General features: G+C 45.7%; 1 protein-coding gene across 1 annotated transcript in view; it reads right to left on the minus strand.

Moving 5' to 3' along the window:
* Positions 1-20,748, minus strand: part of PLEKHG4B (pleckstrin homology and RhoGEF domain containing G4B) — a 78,909-nt gene that overhangs the window by 49,381 nt on the left and 8,780 nt on the right. Inside the window, exon 2 of the mRNA XM_047077370.1 lies at positions 6,906-7,103. Coding sequence (XP_046933326.1) covers positions 6,906-7,103 — 198 coding nt within the window. The remainder of the gene's footprint in view (positions 1-6,905; positions 7,104-20,748) is intronic.

The raw sequence follows: 20,748 nt of genomic DNA on the forward strand, positions 1-20,748 counted from the left end.
AATCACTCATCATGATGTAGCAGGATTTATTCCTGGGTCGCAAGAATGGTTGAATATTCAGAAATCAATTGACATGATACGTCACATCAGTAAGAGAAAGGATAAAAACCATATGATCATTTCAGTAGATGCAGAGAAAGCATTTGACAAAGTACAACATCCATTCATGATAAAAACCCTCAACAAAGTAGGTGTAGAGGGAACAGACCTCAACATCATAAAGGTCACATGTGAAAAACCCATAGCTGACATCAATGGTAAAAAACTGAGAGCTTTCCCCTAAGGTCAGGAACAAGACATGGATGTCTACTCTCACCACTTTTGTTCACCATAGTACTGGGAGTCCTTGCCACAGCAAGCAGACAACAAAAAGAAATAAAAGGCATCCATGGCACAAAAACAGACACTCAGATCAATGGAACAGAATAGAGAACCCAGAAATGGACCCACAAATGTATGGCCAACTAATCTTTGACAAGGCAGGAAAGAATATCCAATGGAATAGACAGTCTCTTCCGCAAGTGGTGCTGGGAAAACTGGACAGCGACATGCAGAAGAATGAACCTGGACCACTTTCTTACACCACACACAAAAATAAACTCAAGATGGATGAAAGACCTAAATGCAAGACAGGAATCCATCAAAATCTTAGAGGAGAAAGCAGGCAAAAACCTCTTTGACCTTGGCCGCAGCAACTTCTTACTCAACACGTCTCCAGAGGCAAGGGAAACAAAAGCAAAAATGAACTACTGGGACCTCTTCAAGATAAAAAGCTTCTGCACAGCGAAGGAAACCATCAGCAAAACTAAAAGGGAACTGACGGAATAGGAAAAGATATTTGCAAATGACATATCAGATAAAGGGTTAGTATCCAAAATCTATAAAGAACTTATCAAACTCAACACCCTAAAACAAATAATCCAGTGAAGAAATGGGCAAAAGACATGAATAGACACTTCTCCAAAGAAGACATCCAGATGGCCAACCGACACATGAAAAAATGCTCAACATCAGGGAAATACAAATCAAAACCACAATGAGATACCACCTTACTCCTGTCAAAATGGCAAACATTAGCAACTCAGGCAACAACAGATGTTGGCAAGGATGCAGAGAAAGAGGATCTCTTTTGCATTGCTGGTGGGAATGCAAGCTGGTGCAGCCACTCTGGAAAATACTATGGAGGTTCCTCAAAAAATTAAAAATAGAACTACCATATGACCCAGCAATTGCACTACTAGGTATTTGTCCAAGGGATACAGGTGTGCTGTTTTGAAGGGACACATGCACCCCCATGTTTATAGCAGCACTATCGACAATAGCCAAAGTATGGAAAGAGCCCAAATGTCCATTGATGGATGAATGGATAAAGAAGATGTGGTATATGTATGTATGTGTGTGTGTGTGTGTGTGTGTGTGTGCGTGCGCGTATGTGTGTGTGTATCTATACACACACACATACACACACACACAGGAATATTACTCGGCAATCAAAAAGAATGAAATCTTGCCATTTGCAACTATGTGGATGGAACTAGAGGGTATTATGCCAAGCAAAATTAGTCAGACAAAGACAAATATCATATGACTTCACTCATATGAGGACTTTAAGAGACAAAACAGATGAACATAAGGGAAGGGAAACAAAAATAAAAACAGGGAGGGGGACAAAACATAAGAGACTCATAAATAGGGAGAACAAATAGAGGGTTACTGGAGGGGTTGTGGGGGGGGATGGGATAAATGGGTAAGGGACATTAAGGAATCTATTCTTGAAATCATTGTTGCACTATATGCTAACTTGGCCGTAAATTAAAAAAATAAAATAAAAAAAAAGATATAAAAGGCATCCAAATCCGTAAGGAAGAAGTAAAACTTCCACTATTTGCAGATGACATGACACTACTTATAGAAAATCCTTCAGACTCCACCAAAAACTACTAGACCTGAGAAATCAATTCAGTAAGGTCACAGGATACAAAATCAATGTACAGAAATACATTGCAGTTGTATGCACTAATGATGAAGCAACAGAGAAATTAAGAAAAAAATCCCATTACAACTGTACCAAAAATAATAAAATACCTGGGAATAAACTTAACCAAAGAGGTGAAAGACCTGTACACTGAAAACTATAAACTGCTGATGAAAGAAACTGAAGATGGTGTCTGGGTGGCTCAGTTGGTTAAGCGTCTGACTTCGGCTCAGGTCATGATCTCGTGGTTCGTGAGTTCAAGCCTCTCATCAGGCTCTGTGCTGACCGCTCAGAGCCTGGAGCCTGCTTCAGATTCTGTGTCTCCCTCTCTCGCTGCCCCTCCCCTGTTCATGCTTTTTCTCTCAAAAATAAATAAACATTAAAGAAAATTGAAGACAACACAAAGAAACGGAAAGAAATCCCATGCTCATGGATGGTAAGAAGAAATATTGTTAAAATGTCTATGCTACCCAAAGCAATCTAGAAACTTAACATAATCCCTATCGAAATACCAGCAGCATTTTTCACAGAACTAGAACAAACAATCTTAAAATTTGTATGGAACAACAAAAGACCCTGAAGAGCCAAAGCAACCTTGAAAAACAAAAAAAAAGCTGGAGGTAACATAATTCCAGGCTTCAAATTATATTACAAAGCTGTAGTAATCAAAATAGCATGGTGCTGGCATAAAAACAGACACATAGCTCAATGGAACAGAATGGAAAACACAGAGATAAACCCACAGTTATATGGTCAATTAGTCTTTGACAAAGCAGGAAAAAATATCCAATGAGAAAAAGACAGTCTCTTCAACAAATGGTGTTGAAAAAATCAGACACCTATATGCAAAAGAAAGAAACTGGACCACTTTCTTTCACTCAAAATGGATTAAGGACCTAAATGTGAGACTAGCCCTGAGGTTTCTTAAAGTTCAATCTCTCCTCCTCTGAGCATAGATGGTCCTTCCCTGTCAGGTTGCTCTTCCACCCACCCTCTCTGCAGTTTCAGTCACTGGTCCCAGGTTTGAAAGTGTCTTCTGCTCTTGCTCACTTAGGAAGTCATTATCTCTCCATAATTTGGTTCTTTTAGATTTCTGTGTATCCACAGCTCTTGGATGGTTTTAAAGGAAAGTATAATTGTTTTGGTTTATGTAGGGCTTTCTTGTTGCTTGGCAGGAGTTAAAGTCTCTCTCACACTTCTAAACCATAACTAGAGAAAGGGCTCACCTGTTCATTGGCCCTAAATGTTTTGCCAATTTCTGCTGTTCTCTGACCCTTCACTTAGGAGTACATGTACAATTTCCCAAATGTAAAGGTGTTGTCATTATTGATTTGGAGTTTTATTGCACTGTAATCTTTAAAAAAAGTTTTTTTTAACGTTTATTTATTGTTGAGAGAGAGAAACAGAGCATGAGCACGGATGGAAAGAGAGAGAGGGAGATACAGAATCCAAAGCAGGCTCCAGGCTCTGAGCTGTCAGCACAGAACCCAATGTGGGACTCGAACTCACAAACAGTGAGATCATGACCTGAGCCGAAGTCAGACACTTAACCCACTGAGCTACCCAGGCACCCCTGCACTGCAATCTTTAGATACTAATTCTTTGGTATTTATTGCCACCTTATGATTAATGGTCAATTCTGATTAATGGTCAATCGGATTAATTCTGATTAATTAATTAATCTTAATTCTGATTAATTCTGATTAATTCTATGATTAATGGTCATTTCAATAAATGCATATGTACACTTAAGAAGAGTGTATGCTCTCTAATATTCTCAAGTTGTATACATTCTTGAAGTAAATGTATATCCTTTAATTGTAAAATTTTACCTGAATTTTATCAAATTTTGATTAATTCTGGAAAATGTTGCATGTGTGCTTTGGGAAGGATGTGTATTTTAAAATTACTGGCTTCAGTACTCTACACATGCCCATTAGTGAAAGAGAGAAATCAGGTGTTCAGATATATCCTAAGTAATATGGGGTCTGTTTATCTATTTGCTTTTCCCATTATGATTATGTTTACTCCTTCTAATTCCCTCAGTTTGTGCACCAAACATTTCAGGCTATGTTGTTAGGTGTTTACAGACTGTTACATATTCCTGGTTGTTACCAGTATTATTACTCAATGATCTGCCTTAGCCTTGATAATGTATTCTGCCTTTTACTATATTTAATTTTTTATGATGATTGCTACACCAGTTATCTTTGGCTGGAATTTTGCTGGGCTACCATTTAAAAACTTTGTTTTCATCCAGTTATTATATATGTTGTGCTTTTTATTCCTGTGCCTTTGTTTTGTTTGTTCCTTCCTTTTCTGGCTTCCATTTGATTTCATCTTCTTTATTGGAATCCCCTGCTCCTGCTCCCCCCACCCCCATCAAGCAAACCATTCTATTTCTATATCTTTCTGATTGCCTTTAACTTCTGCAGATAGTTTTTGAGCCAAACTGTGATGAAAGAAAGTCATAAATAAGCTGATGAGTCACTTTGAACATTTCCTGTATCTACAGAGGGATGGAAGAATGGTGGTCATTGAAATCTTAGGAATACAACAAAAAATTAGTATGATTAGTAATGTTCTTCAAGTCACATACTTCGACCACAGCAGGTAAATAAAAACTGCATTGATCTATATTAACTACGACATGTTTATATGCATAGGTGTTGAGATAAGTTCATTTTCTCCTATGTCATACAAATGATCGAATTTTATTTTCTTTATTCAAAAGTAAAAAGCAATATAAAGATGCAAATAGCAAGGTTATCCCTAAATTTCATTTTGTGCTTATTAAATTGTATACTTGTAAATATGTATTGATACTAAAGAGTAGTAGTATTCACATGGCTTTTTCAGAAAATAAGCAATTTTGTAAATGGGAAGGCGGATGACTTATGATTAAAATGAAAGGAAAAGGAAACACAACAGAAGAAAGAAGGTGAAACATTAGGTCAAAATACCTTCTCAAAACACACCTTTGAAAGGGTACAGGCGTTTCTGTTCCCTGTGCTGCTGTTTACCTCTGTTTCTTATCAATCAATACCCTTTAAGTGTGCAAAAGATACACAATCACAAAGGAAAAAATCCTCTGTGTAGACGACTTCACGCAAAGAATCAAATGTAGGATATCATTGGTCATTTCTCTACCGTGGTCATTCTAGCTAAAAGACATTCAAAGAATTTAATAAATCAAAGTAGTCCAGTGGTAGTTTTTTTTAAAAGCCCTACTTCAATATCAATGGAATAATAAAAGGCACTGATTAATAAAGATCTTACTTTTTAAGATCTTTGTACTTTTTAATATCAAATGTACTTTTATACGATTGAGCCATGAATCTCTATAGCAGCTCACTGCAATATACCCACAAATTGTCTGCCATTAATTTTAAGATTGCCTCAAAAATAACCTACAATAAAATATCCCAAGACATTTCTCCCCTAAATTGATCTACAGATTTAAAGCAATCTTAATCAAAACTCCTAGTATGATTTTTATAAATTAACAGATTCTAAATTTTTTTTTTATTTTTTTTAATTTTTTTTTCAACGTTTATTTATTTTTGGGACAGAGAGAGACAGAGCATGAATGGGCGAGGGGCAGAGAGAGAGGGAGACACAGAACTGGAAACAGGCTCCAGGCTCTGAGCCATCAGCCCAGAGCCCAACGCGGGGCTCGAACTCACGGACCGCGAGATCGTGACCTGGCCGAAGTCGGACGCTTAACCGACTGCGCCACCCAGGCGCCCCTCTAAATTTTTTATATATATGCAAAGACACTAGAATAACTAAACAATTTTGAAAAAGAAGAACAAAGTGGGAGGCCTTATACCAGCTGATTTCAGGATTCACTCTAAAGGTTCAGTAATCAAAACCATGTTACTGGAGGAAAGGGAGACAGATCAGGGGAACAAAACAGAGTCTAGGAACAGATTCACACTTGTACTGACAATTCACTTTCAACAATGTTGCCTGGGTGAGTCAATGGAGAAAAGACGATGGTCTTTTCAACAAATGGTGCTGGAACCATTGGATAGATAAGACATGCAAAGACAAACAAATTTGAAGCTTACCTCACACCATATACAGAAATTTAACTCAAAATGGATCTTAGGCATAAAACTGAAGTCATCAGGAGACAGAGGTTGGAAGTGGCCCAGCAATCACACTTCTAGCTATTTACCCAAGAAAACATAAGCCAACACAGATCTTGTATGCAGATGTTCGTAGTAACTTCATACATAATATTCTAAACTGGAAGCAACCTAAATGTGTATGAATCTATGAATGAGTAAACAAATTGCAGTGTATTCCATACAATAGAATACCACTCAGGAAAAAAAAAAGCACCTAAGAAATCTATTAACCTGGGCTTGAAGACTAGTCAAAGTTCACTGGGGATACCTGTGGACAGAATGGATACCTGTGGACAGAGTGGGCTCTACAGCTGGCAGGTCTGAGAGGCCTGTTTCTGGAACACAAAGCCCTAGTTCATTCATCATTTGTGACTATGGAGAAAAGGAGCCAGAAGTCAGAGGAAAGGAGCTGAGCCAGTAACCTTATGGACCCCAAACCTGGAGTGGACTGCGAAGATCTCTCCATTTTATGCGATTAAACTCTATGAAAAATGGCTAAGATTAATCTCGCAGCTTCCTTTCAGAAAGAAAACAACAAATGCTCACTTGAATTATTTCTGCTTTAATTATTAGTTTAATTCCCCAGATCTAGAATTTCATGTGCTCAGTTGAAATATTTTCCAGGTACCAAGTAACACTTTGCCTGTCTCTTCCATACAGTCAAGGACAGGGAGGCATTACCTGCAGGAGAGGGTCTCCCAGGTTTCCTTCTGCAGGGAAAACCATCACACAGGCCCTGTCCCCTGAGGGGAGGGTCTCACACAGGTTTTGGCCCCTGCAGGGCAGGTACTCACACAGGCTTCCTGCTGCAGGTATTGTAGGACCTTCTTGGCTGGAATGAGGAAGTCAGTGAGGCAGCGCAGCCCATCCCCACCGTGGAGCCTCTCAGCCACACTGAACAGCTGCCAGAGCACCGTGGCTGCCGTGGCCTCAAAAGGTGGGTAGAGGGAAGACAGTGTGTTCTGGATATAGGTGTCAAGGGATTCCAGATCCTGAAATGCAAGAGAGCATCGGGTAATTTAAGACATCAATGAAGACAGGTGCAGAGGAGAGTTTCACTGGCTGGTTATGTAAGGGTCCCCTTTACAGGCTCTGTCTTATGTCTGGGTATGTGACTTGTCTTTGTGGGAAGGTGCAGGCAAACCCTCAGCATAGTGGGGAGTTCCTCTTGGAGCAGTCTGCTGGTCCTTCACATTGTCACACTGAGGAAGTGCCCATGGCTGCATTAGGTACACTTGACCCCTGAGCCTATGAGGGGAACCCTAACTAACACTTTAAGTGAGGTTGTTGCTGCTGTCACCGGAGGCACAATCAAGTTCCACCCCATTAAATTCTGAAATGTGCACCTGAAATGCTACATTTTAGGGTTATCTGTGGAGCGTCTGGAATTTCTCAGGGGGCCTTCCCTTTCCCTGGTACTCCTGGGTCTGAAGGGAATGGGGGAGGCCCCTGTGACAAGGACAGAGCTGGTTCACATGTAATTTAATACTCAGAAAAGTTTACCTATAGTAAATACATTTTAACTGTACTGATAATGTTTAAAAGATTAAAAAAAAAAAACCATTATGGCATCCTTTATCAAAATCACAGAATTACACCCAGTCATTCTGAAAACAGTATCATTGGTGCCTGATTTCTTCTTCATATTTTGGTAGAACAAGCTTTTATGTAAAGACAGAATACTTTTAGTTTAAAAGATGTTTAAAGTTATTTTTAGATGTAGCATTTCCTGAGGAAATACCACAAGGTTCATTTGTTTGGAAAAGAAATGCAAGGCTACAAATAACAGTTAAAAGTCAAAGAGGTTAAAATTGTGAAATCGATTTTAAAGGGACAACAGTTACATCTGACACTCCTCTGAACAGTTCATGCTACAGGAAACTGAAAATAAAATAGTGAATCCTCTGAGCCTAGAGTGGATAAGGACGCAGGCCATCTGTCCTGACTGAAAGGCCAAGTCTCACAGCGAGCAGGGAGGTGTGCGCTGCAGTGAGTTCAGCTTCTAGAAACTCCCACCACCACGTCGGTGTGGTGAGGCATTGATTAGATATCCTCTGGAGCTCCTACACTCACAGAGGCCTCCTCGTGTCTGTTTGTTCCCCCTCCTCCATATACCTGGCTCTTCCCACCAGACAGGGTCACTCACTCAGTAGGAATTATCTAAATACTAATTTCATCCAGAAAATACCAAGATGGTCAGTCTGATGTCTAAAAACTCAAAGCATACCTGAGCTACCAGTGAATATCCAGCCCATAAGAAAAATGGAGGTGGTCTTCAGCCAGGGGCAGGACTCATGCTCTAGACGTCATGTACCTCACAGAGATCTGAAGCAAATGCTTAATTATGATACAAGAAACTGGTAAAGGTGGAAGGGGCATGTCTTTAATGATCTATTTTGGAGGAAGTAAAATGCAAACTTTGGACCCTCCCTGGAGAGATGTCCTCCTGCTGCCCAGATACGCAAGTCCAGGCCCACTTCTCCTCCAGACTCGCAGATGCATCCTCATTCTTGTGTCCAGCTGTGGTTAGTAGCCTCCCAGCGGGTCTCCTGGCCTCCACCCCACCTACTCATCCCTTGAAAACTGCCCAAAGTGAGGAGGAGAGGGGCGATACTTGCTGAGATCTCTGGGATCTCACAGCATCCCCGGCCCCTTCTCTGCCTTTTGATTCCTGTCATGACTGAGTCAAGCCCAATACTTGGTCTAGAGGGCACCTCTTCCACCAGCTTCCACTCCCTGGGTGCCATCCCACCCAAATCCTGATCCAGGCAAGAGCTGCCCAAGAGAAGCTGTTTACCTGCCCAGAGGCCATCTCCCAGGTCGAGTAAGTTAAGGAAGTCTTGGGCAAGCCACAGGGAACACATCCTCTAGCCTCTTCTTGGCTACTGTGTCCCGAATAACTGCCCATACGGCAGCTTCCTGCCTGTCATCTGCCTCTCTGGGTGCTTGATGACCAGGAACAACCAAAGCATGATGGTGCACACAGGGCCACTGTCTCATGAGCTCCCCAATCACTTTGCAGATGGTGCCTGATCTTGCTCTTGGGAAGAGAGGCTCTGATGAATAAGCAGACTGTACGACCAGGGATAGACACAGCCTGAAGGGCCGTCCCAGGCACAGCACCGTGGCATGTGCACAGTACAAGCCAACCATTCCCACTTGCATACAATTCTCACAATTTAGTATTTTCAAGACCCACAAATTATAAGAGGGGGAGGCAGACATATATGACCTTGAGAGCAGAGGCAGAAATTATCACAACAGATGCAAATTACCTGAATATATTCAATTCAGCTTAAGAGAACATGTAACAATATAATATATCTTAGAAAGATTTCCATAAGAAATGTTTAAAGGGGACATTGTCTTTGGTATGTTAAAGGGTGAAGTTCAAACATCTGGAATATTTACTCTGCGTAGTATTTTCTTCCATGATGTTTAGTGGAATGATATGTGTGTTACAGTTGAGTGTGTGTGTGAAGGAAAACGTGTGTGCAGAGATGGGTGTTTGTGTGAGGGAAAGTATGTGTGAGAGAGAAAGTTATGTGTGAGGGAAAGTGTGTCTGTGTGGGGGAAAGTGTGTGTGAGAGATAAAGTGTGTGTGAAGAGTGTGTGTGTGTGAGGGAAAGTGTTTGTGTGAGGGAAAGTGTGAGAGAGAAAGTGTGTGTGAGGGAAAGTGTTTATGAGAGGGAAAGTGTGTGTCAGGTAAAATGTGTGTGTGGGAAAGTATTTCTGTGTGTGGGAAAGTGTCTGTGAGTCAAAGTGCGTGAGGAAAAGTATGTGTGAGGAAGAGTGTATGTGAGAACGAAAGTGTGTGTGAGGCGGTAATGTGTGTGTGAGAGGGAAAGTGTATGTGAGGAAAAGTGTGTGTGAGAAAAAGTGTGCGTGAGGGAAGGTGTGTGTGTGGGAAAGTGTATTTGTCAGGGAAAGTGTGTGTGAGAGAAAATTGTGTGTGAGAGAAAGTGTGTGAGAGGGAAAGTGTGTGAAGGAAAGTGCATGTGAGAGAAAAAGTGTGTGAGAGGGAAAGTGTGTATGTGAGAGGGGAAGTGTGTGTGAGGGAAAGTGTAAGTGAGACAGAAAGTATGTGTGAGGAAAAGTCTGTGTGTGGGAAAGTGTATGTGTCAGGGAAAGTGTGTACATGAGAGGGAAAGTGTGTGAGGGAAAGTGTATGTGAGAGAACATGTATGTGAAGGAAAGCGTGTGTTTGGGAAAGTGTACGTGTCAGGGAAAGTGTGTGTGAGAGAAAATTGTGTGTGAGAGAAAGTGTGTATGTGAGAAGGAAAGTGTGTGAGGGAAAGTTTATGTGAGAGAAAAAGTGTGTGTGAGAGAGGGAAAGTGTGTATGTGAGAGGGGAAAGTGTATGCGAGAGAGAACGTATGTGTGAAGGGAAGTGTGTGTGTGGGAAAGTGTATGTATTGGGGAAAGTGTGTGTGAGAGAAAATTGTGTGTGAAAGAAAGTGTGTGAGAGGGAAAGTGTGTATGTGAGAGGGAAAGTGTGTGTGAGGAAAAGTCTGTGTGTGGGAAAGTGTATGTGTCAGGGAAAGTGTGTACATGAGAGGGAAAGTGTGTGAGGGAAAGTGTATGTGAGAGAGAATGTATGTGTAAAAGAAAGTGTGTGTGAGAGAAAATTATGTGAGAGGGAAAGTGTGTGTGAGAGGGAAAGTGTATGAGGAAAAGTGTATGTGAGAGAACATGTATGTGAAGGAAAGCGTGTTTGGGAAAGTGTACGTGTCAGGGAAAGTGTGTGTGAGAGAAAATTGTGTGTGAGAGAAAGTGTGTATGTGAGAAGGAAAGTGTGTGAGGGAAAGTTTATGTGAGAGAAAAAGTGTGTGTGAGAGAGGGAAAGTGTGTATGTGAGAGGGGAAAGTGTATGCGAGAGAGAACGTATGTGTGAAGGGAAGTGTGTGTGGGAAAGTGTATGTGTTGGGGAAAGTGTGTGTGAGAGAAAATTGTGTGTGAGGGAAAGTGTGTATGCGAGAGGGAAAGCACATGAGAGCAAATGTACGTGAGAAAGTGTGTATGAAAGGGAAAGCGTGTGAGGGAAAGTGCGTGTTGAGGGAAAGTGAATGTGAGAGGGAAAGTGTGTGTGAGGGAAATTGTGTATGTGAGGAAAAGCGTGTGAATGCCAGTGTGTGAAGGCATCTGAAGGTGTGTGTGGGGGCAGAGCCATAGTGAGCCAAGAGAAATATTGGGGGCAAATCCTTAGAACAGTTCCTCCGCCTCTGGGTGCCCAGGAAGAGAAGGGAGTAGCCTCAGGGTCAGGGAGAATGCCTATGCAGGCACCTGTCATCAGTTCAGCCTGTGCCCGCTCTCTCTGTAAGGTGTGACTCACCCATTCACCCATTCTGGCACGCCATCAGGATGTGCAGAAATAGGAGGGAAGAAAGCAGACAAAGGCAGATGTCATCACTTTGTCGATGGTTGATTTCTTCTCCTTATGTAGCTCAGGATTCCCGTTTCAACCGAAGGCTAACTTCAAAACTAGGACCTTTGCCTGTGTACTTGATCCTAAACCTACCTGTGGCTTAGGATGTGATTTTCTGCAGATGTACGTTAGTGGATTGGTGACATGATACTAGTATAAAGCACTTAATTACCATTTTGCTGAACTATGAATCAGTGTGTTGTTATTTGCATTTTAACAAAAAATGTTCATGTCTGGAGAAATATTTTAGGGCTTTACTCTTCAGTGAAGGACTTTAGGTAAAACTTCATTGAAAGGAGGGTGGATTTTAAAATCTATACCCTTGTCTCTCACAATGCCTGCACATTCCATGACTAGGCATGTTCCTCCTGGCACCTAGTGCACAGGCCAGTGACCTGGCCTCAGCATATGGCCCCTCCCTGCAACTCTCCAGGCCTCACACGCGCTGAAGATGAGAAGACTGAAGCTGGGCATCCACAGGCCCATCTGTGCCCACCCTGTGCAGGGGGGGTGGGGCAGTCTCAGGGACACCGGAAAGACACCTGGCCGCTTGGTTCTGAAACACGAATCAGCTGGAAATGGCATGCTTCATCCGCCAGGGGGCAGGTAACATGCTAAATGTCAAAGCCAAGGTAATGTCTTCTCATTTCAAGGACTGTGCTGAGCTAAACAAGACCAGCTGATGAATAAGGCAAGGAAACAGCAGGGGCACCCCATCCAGGGCCTGGCAGGCCGGAGGGACTGGGCTGAGGCTGGCCTGACAAAGGCTGCCCATCAGTGCTCACATTTTCACTCAAATGTAACACTCCCAAAGATGACTGAAGGCACAGAGTTGTGGGGCAGTTGTTGGCAGGGTGGGTAGGCCTGGACATCAGGATCCTTTTACCTGCCCAGAGGGTCTGCAGGGGCTTACTGTGGGGACCACTCCTGTCTCTTAGGAAAGGGCACCCCAAGATGAGAGACTGCTAGGTTAGGGTTAGGTTTCCGAGCAGGCAGTGCATAAACTGTGCTCCCAGACCTCCACCCCACCCTTCCTGCACAGTCATAAGCTGGTGGCTGACCCCCCTCGTGTCCCAACAGGGATAGAAAGTACAAGAACATCAAAGACTTCAGCACAGCCACATCGGAGACACCTTCCTTGCAGCTACTCCCAATGACCAAAGGAACCTGCTGCCCAAATCTACATTTGGGCCCCTGTATGCGGGGGACAGTAGGGCGTATATAGGAGGACAGGATTGCAGGACACCTGGGGTGAGGTCTCAGGTGGGGTTAGGAGAGGACTAAGCAGCTGCAGTAAGGCAATACCAGCCTCTCCACCTGCCATTAGCCAGGCTGGGGGCTTCTCTGGGACTCAGTTATGCCGTCTCATTCTGAAAATTGCCAGGGCACGGATGTTGGTGCAAAGAGAACAAAGGCTGGGGGCATCATCCACGAGGCAAGGCTGGGTGTGTGGCTGGTGTGGGGGCAGTGCACACAAAAGCCCCTCATCTGGTGTGGGAGCTCATCTTATCCTGCAGCCCCATGACCAGCTCCTAGTGATACCCCAGATGCTGTAGCCCGGGGTAGGGGCATAGAGAGTGGGGTACAGAGGGGTGCCACTCACCCAGGCACTTCTACCCAGAAGGTCAGGGCAGCCTTTAAATTTGCCACTATGGCCTCTGCCTCTAGTCGGATTTTATAAACAAAAGTCAGGATGTACAAGTAGCAGCAGGCACCCACTATGGGACACCAGAGCTGTTCCTACAGCCCGCCTTCAAACAGGGGCCTAGGACAGGAGGGGCACCGGCGTCAGTCCTAGCCCTGCCCCACTTTCCATCAATAGCCACTTTCTCGGCCCTGTGGGGGCTGGGTGTGAAACCCACACTCCCCAGGAGGCTTGCTCTCAGTAGCCGACCTGGTTACAGTCTCTCAGACGCCCTTCCTGAAGGGCGCCGATGCTCATCTCTGTTTTCCTGTGTGTACAGACCCAGGAACCACTTTTGAGTCAAAGAAAACATGTCTAGAAAGCCTAGCCCCCTGTGCTGGCCTGACGTGCCAGCCTGCCTCCATCTGGTCTGTCTACACCTCCATGTGGGTCAGCATCTCAGGCTGACTCTCCACCCGGCCCCACTGCTGACTCCAGCCACCACCTGTGGGCCCTCCCTGGGCCCAGGCAGCTATGTCTGACACCTGAGGGCTAGGCCTTCTCTCCCCGACCAGCACACTCCCCAGGCTCTGACCCCTGGGCCACGGCAGTTCACTTCACAGCTTCCTCAGACATTCCTCCACCTTCTCAACCGAGGCGAGTCTTCTTTCTCAAGCTCAGAGCTGCCTACTTAGCACTTAGCTGCCTTCTAGTTGTGCATCTGCAAAACCGGGGTCTGCTTCTGGGCTGCGCACCATGTGACCCTTTCCTCGCACATTCGTGGTGTTGGATTACATTGTGACATGTCTAGAGGATCTTTAGAAGGGAGAGGAAGGGAAATGTTTGGCCAAATGTTCACCACAAATATGTCTGGGCTCTAAAATCCCGCTTCGTGTATGGAGGAAAGATCCCTCTGAGGAACACTGGGCCTCCATAATGCTGGACAGGAGAAATGCCCGTCCGCATTTCAGTAAGGTACTGAACTGACAAAAAACAGAGCAATCTTTCTGTGGTGAGCTGTTTTTCACAGAATCCATGCCTCCCTGGGGAGGATGGCATGTCCCTGTCCATCGGCATCAGGCGCGGCCACATGACAAAGAAACGTGGCAGCAGCGGCAGATGCGGGTTCTGACAGAGACTTTGTGAGGCAGCACGTGCTCCGATACACTACCTTTCCCTCTGCCACAAGATGGGTAACACCCCAGAGAAGCTGTTCCATGAGCCTGGACCCCAGAGTAAAACTGACATGATGACCATGATGGGCACGCAGCATGAACCGGTCATCACGGTGCTGATGACTGAGATGTGGGGGGCATTGGTTATGTGGCATAACCTGCATATCGTGACTGACACTCCCTAGGACCCGGAACACAGACCCAGGGGACACCCCAACTCAGGGCCTTTACCTCCCCACGGCAGCCACAGCACACACCTTGGCATGGGTTACCACCTCTACCTAGGAGCCCTCTTGGATTGGTGTCCTGTAATGCACCTGGAGGGACTGAGCTGCCTGCAGACACGTCAGCGCGTCCTGAGCTGGAGTTGGTTCTGAGAGGCTTCCCAGGGAGACCACGCCCCACAGGGTAGAATGAGGAGCAGGACCTCGGGACTCTGTCTCCACCCTGTTGGCATGGTGCCTCCAGCAGGGGAGGTGCATGTGGCATATCTCAATCTCAGCTGTATCTCCAGGAGTGTTCCAAAAGCATCTCAAATCTGAGCATCATTATCCACAGCCTCTGCTTTGTCTAGGTGTCAATATTTTCTAGTTTTCAGGGAGAAAAGAAAACCAGGAGAACGCCAAACAAAATCACTATTTCAGGGTTCAAGCTTCAGGGCTGCACCTTATGCAACTGGCCCAGGAGGTGAATCCAGAAAAGAGTAATTCCAAACACAACCCTGAAATGTCTTTTCTGAATTTACACACACCTTACCAAACAAACATGAAACACATAGTTGCCTGACTTCAGCAATTCTGAAGCTGGTGTTCACATTACAGTGGATTGTGGGTGCTGGGGATTGTTGACAATGGAAATCCGTCTACAGGGCTAAACAGCCGGATGGCGGCAGTCTCTGCCGGCCGGCATGTTGGGACGGCTCCCCTTTGTAATTCTATGCTCAGATCGCTGCCAGGCTGGCTGCAGTGCCCCTCCCTTTCTTTCCTCCCCTCAGATGCCCAGTCACCTGCAGCAAGAACCTTCCAGGTGGCTTCTGCTCCACCAACTTCTTTTTAAAACTGATTTTGGGGCGCCTGGGTGGCGCAGTCAGTTAAGCGTCCGGCTTCAGCCAGGTCACGATCTCGCGGTCTGTGAGTTCGAGCCCCGCGTCAGGCTCTGGGCTGATGGCTCAGAGCCTGGAGCCTGTTTCCGATTCTGTGTCTGCCTCTCTCTCTGCCCCTCCCCCATTCATGCTCTGTCTCTCTCTGTCCCAAAAATAAATAAACGTTGAAAAAAAAATTAAAAAAAAAATAAAAAAAAACAAAACAAAAACAAAAACAAAAAAAAAAACTGATTCTACGTTCTTCCTTCTCATCCCAGCTTCCCAGACTAACGCAGTGTAAGAACTTGCTGACATGGAATTGGCAGGTGCCATCAGTAAAAGCCTGTTCTGAAAGAGGAAGCCTGGCAGATCCTCCCTCCCACCCCTGCCCACTGTGCCACCAACTGGGGCCGCTGTGCGTGCCTCTAGGTCCCTGCCTGTGTCAGATATGGGCCAGACCTGTGCTCCCTGCTTGCTTCCTACTTTGGGCCATGGTTTCCTCAACTGTTGGCTGGGAGGAGCTCTCAGGTGGCTGAGGACCGAGGGCAGGGACCTCAGGAGAGGGCCTGGCCCATGACACCTGTGTGTTCAACAGGGCCTGCCAGGGGCTCTCTTCCTGAGGATGAGCCACAGGCAGCTGCGTCCTCCCCTGTCGACACACGCCCTTCAGCCCTCCAGCTGGAATGTGCGCAGCTCAGAAGCTAGAGTCCTGTTTTCAACATGATCCCTTTTCTGTTCCAGGAGGATCTCAGTCTCCATTTTAATCATGTTGCGAGGCACCTGCTTTCCTATCTAGGGCTTGACATTAAACAGTCACAAATAGAACCAATCCTATGTGAGAAAACAAATATATAAACATGACCTCTCAAATGTTTCTACAACCAATCCTCCCCAGATACGACACTGAGTCAGCAGCAGGACAATGGAGGTGTCATGGCCCCCCAGCTGCTGGGCTATTGCCCCCTCGGGCCGTCTTCCACGAGTTGCCTCTGAACCAGGGCACAGGAGTGCTGAGCACCTTGGCTCCCAGGCACCCCGCAGGGCTTTGACACACCTGCTTGCTGTGTGGCTGCCAAACCTCCCCACTGTAAAGCCAGAACTGGTAAACGAGACGGCACTTCACAGTTTACACCATGTTTGCACATGTGACTCCCATGATGGGCAGAGCCACCCAGTCCTGCAAGTCTATGTTAATTATGCACTTTTGTCACTAGGCATTCCATCCTACCTATGGGCGCCTGATGTCAGAATCTGCCTAGAACCGAGGAGGTTTTATCTTCCAGGGAATCTCACTCAACCAGACACACTCAGAATCTTCCACTGGGTGTTCTTTGGAAAAGCTGCCTCTTCATCCTCTAACCACCAGCTGGAGCATCCAGGATTTCACCTGGAGGTGTGGGGACATCCTGGCACCACCCTAGCTCCTCTGTCCCTGCTGGTCTCTATGCAACACTCAGGGGTCAGCAAACCATGACCCCAGTGGTCGGAAAAAAAACCAAAAGAAGAATACTAATTCAGACACGTGGAAACTATATGACATTCACATGTCAGTGCCCATATTGGAAGTTTTATTGGAACACAGACACCCTCATTCCATGCATTGCCTATGGCTGCTTCTGTGCTACAAAGGCAGAGCTGAGAATGGTCCTTCAAAGCCTCTAGGCTTACTGTCTGGCCCTTCGTAGAAAGTTTACTGACCCCACCCTTAAGGAAGGAAGTCCTGCAAGGCAGCCAAGGGGCATGAGTGGGTGGATGAAGGGGCAGCCCCCACCCTCCTTCCCTGTCTGCTGCCCCATGAGTTGTATGGACTCTGGCTCCAGAACAGCTACATTTCTCGATGAAGATGCTGGATGAGTGAGGGCTTGGTTGACACCACCATTTCTGATTCAACACCCAAGTTCCAACTAATTGTCAGTGATTTCGTTCACGAACAGCTTTATTCCATGTGTGCTTTGAGAGCAGCAGTCAATGTGATTGACTGTGATTGAGCGTGGTACCCAGCGGCTCTGTCTCCAGGGGTGTTATTAATTTCTTCTCAACATCGAATGCATTAAAAAAGCAGTCATTTAAGGTCCTCATTATCCTTCTTTGCATTTAGTAGCCTAATATACAACGAGGACACTCCCAAACTAGGGAGCCGTGAAAGTCTTGGAATGCACCTTTCATGCCAGCATCTATTAGGTGACTACGAGTGCACACGGGAAGCTCAAGCACCGTCCCTGCCACGGGTCACATGTTCACTTGGTCATTACCAGGATAGAGGCAACCACAAACACAAGGTCCCAGAGCAAGGCCTGCCCTGGCTTGGGAAGCCCATCACGCCAGCAGCAACCAGGGAGTGACCCTGCTCTGCTGCTCACCTGCTAGTCCTGCAGTAATTGCACAAACAGACACGGTCCTGCCTTCAGCATAGAGAGGAAGCAAACCTACCAGAGAAGCAGAAAGAAGGGTGGGCAGGAGGGAGACAGGGCTGGCAGTATGAGAAACAGATCCCCGGAAGGGACGGAGGTGCCCCTGTGGACGTGCCGGTAAAGAGGAGCTGTTGCTGGCCAGGTGGTGAGCTGCATCCTGGGGCCCAAGGCAAGAGCAGGTTCAGGGGGACACCACCTGTAAACATCACCCGGGGTTCTACACTGACTGTGGCATAGCACAAAGTCCCCAAGACTTCTGCATATCTGGTTTCTTCGTTTGTAAAACAGGAAGAATACCATGAATCTACTTCAATCATTCCACAAAGGTAAGAACATATTTCATCTTAAAAGAACATTGAAGCTTTTTACTTTTTAATACAGCATGCAAACTGACAATGAAGTGTTGGTTCTTGAGACATTTTGACTGAATTTAGCTCTTTGAAGGTGCCTGATAGAAAGTGTGCAAGAGCGACAATTGCCTCAATCAATGCAGATTGGCTCCCTCATGCTGAAATGTGACTTCAGCCGCAAGAAAGAGTTCTGTTCACTCTAACTGTGGCAAGACCAGAAAAGATTATGCCAACCTGAAAATGTCCCTCAGTCCTAATTACTAGACCAAACCTGACTTTCCCACATTGAGTCCTGCATCGAGCCCTTGATCCACAGCAGAGCTCGAGGGAGCTACGCACAGCGCACATGCAGACAGGCCCGAACCCCTATTTGCAGTTCTTTAGGGGAGTGACTGATCAGAGCCATTCTTTCCCACCTAACTTACCCGGAAAGCCCTTTGGCAGGAAACCAAAGTGCACTTGAAATGTGTCAGGCCGACCAGATGTGTGGCTCTTCATGTATAAAGAGAAAAACAGATTTCTTCCCTCCAAGTTTTGTGTTGTCCTTTTGTTTTCACATTACTGTTAAACTGCGTGAAAGAAACCACCCGCAAAACCACCGTAAGTTCCCTTTTGTCTGAGTCCAGCTGCTTTGCCAGCATCTGCCTGGCATCTGTCTTTAGGTAGCACACCTGGCCTCCCCACACCTTTCCACGCACATTTCCAACAGAGAAACAAGTACTCTTGAGGGAGGATTGAAGCTAATTTGTCTGAGTTGTACATGTGACAGCAGACTCCACCTCTATCACGAATTACGTGTGTTTCTTATACTTTCTGATTATATTCCAATACAAGTAAAGGAAGAGCAGGCACAAACATGGTAGGTGGAAGTGTGACATTGTGTATTTGCACCAGTAGCTTAAAAATGCTACCTTAACATCTCCCCCAAAGCATCCTGTGAGCAGGGGCCCAGGCACAGCTGTGATGAAAGTTGGGCATCAGCCTGATTTGGGCTCTTCAAAACGGGAGCACAGGCATCCTAGAAAAGTCTCTCAGATGGTCAGTGTTTCTCAGCTTGATTATGACTTGAAGGTAGCTGGCACCCGGCTACCTGAAATCATTTCATTTTAACCATGAATGAGAAGGCTCTAATGTGGTGTTGATGGAAAACCACAGATACATTTTTAAGTTACAAATGATGCCTGTACTTTCCCTGAAGGACTTTGTGACGTAGACAATCTTTAGTCTGAGTGGGACAGGTGCTGACTGCTGACACCGGGCTGAGGTTGTTTGGGAACTGGTGCTGGGTCTGGGCTGAAGCACCTTTGCCTGTCCCAGAAGGAGAGTGGAACGAAGGCTTCAAGTTTGAAAGTTCTGGCTAGGAAGGCTTCATAGGGACATATGATGAGGCCATACTGATGTGCAGGAAGGTAAGGTAACTGGGAGTTTGGTTAAGTACAATTTAAGGATTTTTAGGGGAAAATGTGAATTCTGTATACATGATAAGAACAACAAAGAAGTCATTCTAATGAGAAACCTGTGATGGATGCACTTGGAGTACTAAATCACACTTCTCACTGTCTCCCTGACTCAGGAAGTCACCACTGAGCTGGCCCACAAAGCTCAGTGGCCCCAGGCAAAGTCATGTCTGGCAAGTATGGCTCTACATGACGTGAACAGGTCCCTGAGGTTTCCCACACGGGTGCCTGAGAGAGGGGTAGAGAAGGATACACTGGACAAGACAGTTGGGGATCTTGAGTCTAAGGATAAGGCTGGAGCCTGGAGCCCAAAACCACACTCAGAATGGGCACAGCAGGTGGCTTACCAACGTCTGGAATCCCGAACAGAGGGAGCCCTTGGAGCATGAGCGATGGATGCAGGACAGAGGGAAGGAGGTGCTGGTGCACACTGGGAAACCACTGACAAGAGGCATGACTCCCAGCAGTGCCTGGCCCAGCACACAGGAGCCTGGACCTGGGAAGGCCACAATGAGTATGCAGGTACATGAGGACACGGTGCATCCACACCTGCCGGTGGGGCGCCGGTTGGCTCCACACGGCAGTTCTGCTAGTGGCTTCTGTAGCCAGCACGTCTGCACAGTCTGACTCAGAGGTACTCACAGTGGGACTGAGGGCACCCAGTCTATGATCAACCCCCACCCACAGTGGGGACCTACCCCCGTTGTTTAGAATGCTGTCGCCAGAAGGCAGGAGCACACAAGTTAGGCTAGCAACCCTATCCGGCATTTCCCAGATTTTTCACCTATGGTCCTGGCATTACGTTTCTTTTCCCCTCAAAGTGATCCAATTTGGATAATAAGTGATGTGGCCATTGGTCCTGATCAATCAACCCCTTGTTTCTGATGTCTCTTCCCTCCTTGTCTGTCCTCTTTCTCTCCCTCCCTTTTTTTTTTTTAAGTGTTTATGCATTTATTTTGAGAGAGAGAGAGAGAGAGAGAGAGAGAGAGAGAGGTGCTCACAGAGGGTGTCTGGTTGGCTCACTCGGTGAAGCGTCCAACTCTTGGTTTCGGCTTAGGTCATGATCTCACGATTCATAAGTTTGAGCCTCAAGTTGGGCTCTGTGCTGCTGGTG

The sequence above is a fragment of the Lynx rufus genome, unplaced genomic scaffold, assembly GCF_022079265.1.
Source record: "Lynx rufus isolate CCGP_SWC_20201006 ecotype Redwood Valley unplaced genomic scaffold, mLynRuf1.p SCAF_1, whole genome shotgun sequence".
In the NCBI taxonomy this organism is placed as follows: Eukaryota; Metazoa; Chordata; class Mammalia; order Carnivora; family Felidae; genus Lynx; species Lynx rufus.